Source organism: Rhododendron vialii, chromosome 1a (assembly GCF_030253575.1).
Source record: "Rhododendron vialii isolate Sample 1 chromosome 1a, ASM3025357v1".
Classification (NCBI taxonomy): Eukaryota; Viridiplantae; Streptophyta; class Magnoliopsida; order Ericales; family Ericaceae; genus Rhododendron; species Rhododendron vialii.
The window spans coordinates 34973529-34979034 of record NC_080557.1 but is presented as its reverse complement, the minus strand read 5'-3'; the positions used below and the strand labels follow the sequence as shown (position 1 = coordinate 34979034).

General features: G+C 40.7%; 1 protein-coding gene across 4 annotated transcripts; it reads right to left on the bottom strand.

Moving 5' to 3' along the window:
* Nucleotides 1-1450: 1450 nt before the first annotated feature.
* On the bottom strand, nucleotides 1451-3976 carry LOC131307506 (transcription factor MYC2-like). 4 transcript variants are annotated; one of them, XM_058334045.1, is made up of 2 exons: nucleotides 3021-3976; nucleotides 1451-2472 (listed from the first exon to the last, which is right to left on the bottom strand). In XM_058334045.1, the coding sequence occupies exons 1-2, from the start codon at nucleotides 3727-3729 to the stop codon at nucleotides 1835-1837; spliced, it is 1347 nt and encodes a 448-aa protein (XP_058190028.1). In that variant the 5' UTR covers nucleotides 3730-3976; the 3' UTR covers nucleotides 1451-1834. The 4 variants fall into 4 exon arrangements, with proteins under 4 accessions (XP_058190028.1, XP_058190037.1, XP_058190044.1 ...); XM_058334054.1 differs by having other exon boundaries at nucleotides 1451-2469; XM_058334061.1 differs by having other exon boundaries at nucleotides 3027-3976.
* Between the last annotated feature and the right edge of the window lie 1530 nt (nucleotides 3977-5506).

Here is a 5506-nt window from a genome sequence, read left to right as displayed (position 1 = left end):
GAGGTCAATTGGGGTTTTGGATGGGTGTAGGCTACAAACCCACTTTTCTCTCTTTAAAACTCCATTGAATTGGAACTTTCTCTCTCTAATTCTTCCTTCGGTTTGCAGTGGTGGGAGGTGGGGTAGGTGTTTGTGTGCTTGTATGGGGGTGGGGGTTGTAGTTATAGAAAATATTTTAGAGGAAGGGATATGGTGGTATTGATGGTGTTGAAGTTTTGGGGCTTGCAAGGGACGAATTAGGGCAGTTAAGGGTCAAGGTAGGGGTTGCAGGAGTAAGCAAGAGGTGGTAGGAGTTGATTGGAGGGGGTGGGGTGGTGGTTTTCTTTGTGAGGAAGGAAGATGGCTATGGAGGTGAGGAGAGAGAGTGATTTGACTAATTTTTTGTTTTTTCTTGGATTGCTTGATTTATTTAATTATTATTAAAAAAATTTAAAAAAATGGTTGGGTCATTACATGAAGTTTTTATATGCTTCACCTGTAAATTTAACATAACTATATGATTATGGAGAGGGTTGAGGCACCTTTGAGTCTATCAAGTGAAACCGGTTTTTGTAGTGCACTAAACAACTACAAGGTTTGTAGGGCACCTCGGTTTGACCGTCATATCTGAACTGTTCATTTTTATGATTTACCAAGGTCAATGAGCACACCTACAAAAAATCAAGTTAATAATTGAGGCAAATAATACAGTTTATTGTCCAAATAGGTTTTTAGAACTACTATATATAATATAACCACTGTGCTGTGGAAACCAACCAAATGTACCGACTGCCATGGGACCCACTCATAGTCTTGTACGGATGATCAGAGACATTCAATATTTTTCTTTTAAAAAAATTGCTTGGACCACGTGAAAAATCAATTCATATGTATAGATACTCAATTCAATCTTCTATTTTTTCTTTGATATTTTTCAAGGACCCACTCAAATTTTTTATTGAAAAGTATTGTACAGCTCGGCTCATCCGTGCTCAGCCCGAGCCTCTGTGACCGTACTTACCTCCTGTCGGTTTCTATATCATTATCGATAATCCGTACTATAAACAGTTCAAATTTTTCCAAGGAGGTGTATTAATAATCTACCACAGGTCCCCACCTGATCCCTCTCGGGTAGGAGAGGACATCAACTTTTGGCCACCCACCGAAATACTAGTACTAGTCCACCAGTACTGTGAAAAAAAAGTGAACAAAATGTTTGGGTAGAATTTGAACCACGTGACATGGGGGGGACAATAATTGAACGTACGTACCATATAGTACTCCGAGCTAGTGCCCAGTGGGGGTGGATTTTCATTCATGGTATAGGAGTTTTAATAGGAGTAAAAATAAATAAAACCATCCTTTGTCTCATACCATTACTTCTTGGTCTTTCTCATCCAAACATTACCCAGTATGTTTCCAAACCTATCTATGCCCTCAACTCAGGAAACATATGTATCCACAAAGGGAATTCGATCCACTCCAAAAAGCACAACATTTTTATTGCTCACTTTGGTTTTTTTCTTTTTTTCTAAAAAAAAAAAAACTGCTTAGTAATACGTAAAGCTACTAATTACAGCATAAAATTACAATTGAAGACATATACATCACATATGACTGATTTAGTACAGCTAAATTACTTATTATACAGACCACAAGCCATTGAGCAGTCAATAACGGCTACATTATTCTCAAGAAAAGAGTTTTAATTCGTCTCTCACATGCACAATGCAGTTTTCGCACATTAACCGGGCTGTGGTTGGCCTTTTTACCCTAAAGTGCTTGCACAAACATATGCATTTTTTTTTTTTGCGTGTTAATCACTGCTGATCGAGCCGTGGCACTTTGGCATTTTTCACCCTAATCTGCTCAAGAGAGCAGTCCTCAATCCCTCCTCACTAATCACCCCACGATGAGGACCCATAATCACGACATCCTGAAGCATCAGATCGTTGACACTAGACACGCTCGCGTGTTGCACTTGCAACTCCAGATCCCTAAGCGCCTCCATTAGCCTCGCCGCCGGATAATTAACGTTGTCCGACGAGACCCTAACCATAGCATCGGCTCCCACAATCTTGACCTCAACCTCCAGTGGCACCCCGCAAGAATTATTATCACTATTGTTGTTGGGACTGATCGTTTGGTCGACGGAGGTGGCGGCGCTGCTGTGGTTGTCGGTGGTGTCGGCCGTCAACTGACTGCTCAACTCCGTTTTCGCTTTCTTGTTGGAAGACTTGCTGTCGTGGAGTTGTGATTTGAGGTCTTGGATTTGGGTCTTGAGCTCGTTGATGTAGGAAACGGCGTCGGAGAGGAGGGAGGCCTTGTCCATCTTGGAAACGTTGGGGACCACCGCTCGGAGGGCGTAGAAGCGGTGGTTGAGCTTCTCACGCCGCTGCCGCTCCGCCTCCACGTGGTTCATCGGCGTTTCGCGTCCGACGCCGGGCTTCCTTCCCCTCTTCTTTTGAGTCCTCTGCTGTTGCTCTGGTTCTGCTGCGCCGACAAAACACGTGACAATCAAAATATGAGGGAGAAAGGCTTTTTTGTTTGGACTTTGGAGCTCGTGGAAAGGAAGGAAAGAGAAAAAGAAAAAGAAAAGAGAAGAGAAAACATATGAGTAAAGTAGGGTATTTTTCTCTATCATATCCCTATATTTGTCTAATTATTTTCACTTATTTTCTTTCCTTCTTTTCATCAGCACCAAGCAGAGTAGAAGGGAATTTTTTTTTTTTTTTCTATCGTTTAATTTGAGAAAAAGAAAAATAGAAAAGAGCGAGCGAACAGATAGCCCTGAACAAAGTTTAATAATAAAATAAAATTTAAATAGTCAACCCTAATTAATTAAAAATTGGAACATAAGTCTCGATTTGTTCAATAATGTATTTTCCCTTGGGGTTTCAGTACATTCAAAATGCAATCGTTTTCAAAATTTTACAAACTCCAAAACGAGGCAAATAAACATGATTATCCTTCGACTTTGGATTGTTGTGTACCTAGATTTTTTGTTTCAAAATTTTTTCAGTGGAGTTATTAGTACTCACCATTACCATTGTGGTGGAAGCAAAACGTGGTGGGCACCGGAAACGGACCCAAATCAGAGCACTCTGTTTCCACAATGGCTTCCTGTTTGGCTCCTCCTCCATTAACCATATCCTCCTCGGCAAAACAAACGTTCCCGTCGAGAAACTCACTCGACCCATTTCCATGATTCGGAATCACATCAAGATCCGACCCAAACAGGGCCTTAGCCTGCTGGACCAAACCCCAGTTCTCTTTAACCACATCACTCGAACCCAACTCAAGCACTCCAACCGAAGTGGGAACAAAAGCCAGGGTCTTTATCCCATGGATCTGAGCCTCTTTGGCCCTTTCGCAGTCATAAAACTTGAGTTGATTCCCACCGGTTAACCAGACCAGAGAACCCGAGCTGAAAGCCTTCGATGGGGCGCCTCTGTCGCCGCCGCCGGAGAAGGACCGGGTCAGCGACATGATGTAGAACCACTCGGCGGAGTTTTCGTTGTCTTTGGGGAGTGGGTTTTTGTTGGTGGGTTGGAAGTGGCCGTCGCCCCAGGAGAGGAGGGCAGGGGTGTTTTGGTCATTTGGGGAGGAGGATTGCCAGAAGATGGCGTAGGTCCAGTGGTCTGGCTGGGTCTGGAGGATGAGTTGGAGCCTTTGTTGAAGGGTCGGCGGAGTTTCTTGGGATGAGATGAAGGAAGAGGAGGAGGATGGGGAGATGATAAGCTCGTCCATGGATGGTTAATTTGTGATGAGAGAGAGAGAGAGAGAGAGAGAGAGAGAGAGTATAGGAGGAGAACGATAGAAAGTGTGAAGTAGGGTGATGCAGTGATATCGGTCCTTTTTTGCTTTCCTTTGCTTTGCCTTTTTTCCCCCAAGAGAAAGGGAGCAGATTTGTTCAATACTTATAGGATGAGTATATTTGTTGTTTGGACTAGGCTTCAATTGGTGGTCCGTGTGTCATTTTGTCTCTTAAATTATTAACATAAAATACATTTGGAGAACTACTTGAATTTATTCTACGAGCATGCAATAATAATTCATAAATAGGATTCGGAGCCTTCACGCGCATGCAATAATTTTTCATGAATAGGATTCGTACCAAGGGATTTTGTTGTTATTAGGATCACATCACAACAGGTTTTACAGTGTTCTTAATTTGTGGTTTATTCCAGGTCTAAAAATCATTTTCAAACTGTTTTTATTTTATTTGGTTGTCTGAGTTTGACGAGCTTATAGAAAAACACACTGACCATAAATCCGTAACTAATGAGATTGAAACACGTTTTGATCTTGAAGGTTTGTTTCAGATTCATATTTAGTCATTCAATCATGTCAAAAAAAAAAAAAAAATACTAGGGTGAGCATGGTTCAGATTGGATCGGTTTCAGTATAAATCAAAAACCAAATCAATACCTACGGATTATGAATTTGGAGACCCAAACCAACCCACAAAAGACATAGAACCAAACCAATTCAAACCATTAAAATACAGGTTGGTTTCGGTTTTAAACCACGTACGGTTTGCTTTGAACTAAGCTATCTTCTTCAAAAAATATTTAAAATACTTAAAATTATAAAGATAAATTAAAAGTAAACTTATATTAAAACTACTAATTCCATTCAAATTACCAAAATATACTAACATCAAGCAACTAATTAAGAGTAGAATACCAACAATTACCTCAAGTTTTAAACTAAGAAAATGAAATACTGGTAAGCCACAAAAATGAACCAAATAAGAATATCAACTACTGAACATCTTAAGATAGTTTAACCAAATAAAATGCCAAAGAGAATTTCTAAGACTACTGAATTGAAATGAGGTAGCAAAAGACAGTAGCAGTAGCATGATCAACTTGTGATGATCACTCCACAACAAGATTACTAATCATAGGAAATTAGGAATGAGTTATGAGATATATAGAAATTTAGTCTAAATTATCTTATCAGGGAAGAAAAATTAAATATTGCGGTGAATTTTAATAGGATCAATAAATTAGGAAAGTAGTTAACTAAGGTGAATTATAATTAAATTATATAGAATTGTATATATACAGCCCGCTTCTAATGCGGACGCCCGCATCCAAGGAAAGTGTGGACTTCTTTTTTCAGTCGTTGGATGGGATTTTAAAGGAGGAACGCGCGGGTCAAATGGAACATGGGTCGGCTAAGATACCTGCCACGGGTCATCCGGGCTGAGCAACCGGATCCAACAAAACCCCCAAATCCCCTCATTTCACACGTTCTCAACGCGGACAAAGAGAGAGAAGAAGAATTGAGGCGACGAACGACGAACTTCGAAGACGATGAACTTCTTCGATCGATGGAAGAAGAGGACGACCCACGACCCCCACGACCACAAGGTCTCTCTCTCTCTGGGTTTTTTTTTTCTTCAAATCAACAAGAAATCGATTGGGTTTTTTTTTTCTTCAGATCAACGAAGAAGAAGAGGACGACAACGACAAAGAGAACGATTGAAGGTATTTCTCTCACTCCCTCTCCCTCCCTG

Bases quoted from the DNA above. Each gene is read 5' to 3' on its own strand.
- LOC131307506 (XM_058334045.1), bottom strand. From the start codon at position 3,729: ATGGACGAGCTTATCATCTCCCCATCCTCCTCCTCTTCCTTCATCTCA. The intron at 2,473-3,020 runs GTGAGTACTAAT...TTGTCGGCGCAG, and splicing joins CTTCCACCACAATGGTAATG to CAGAACCAGAGCAACAGCAG.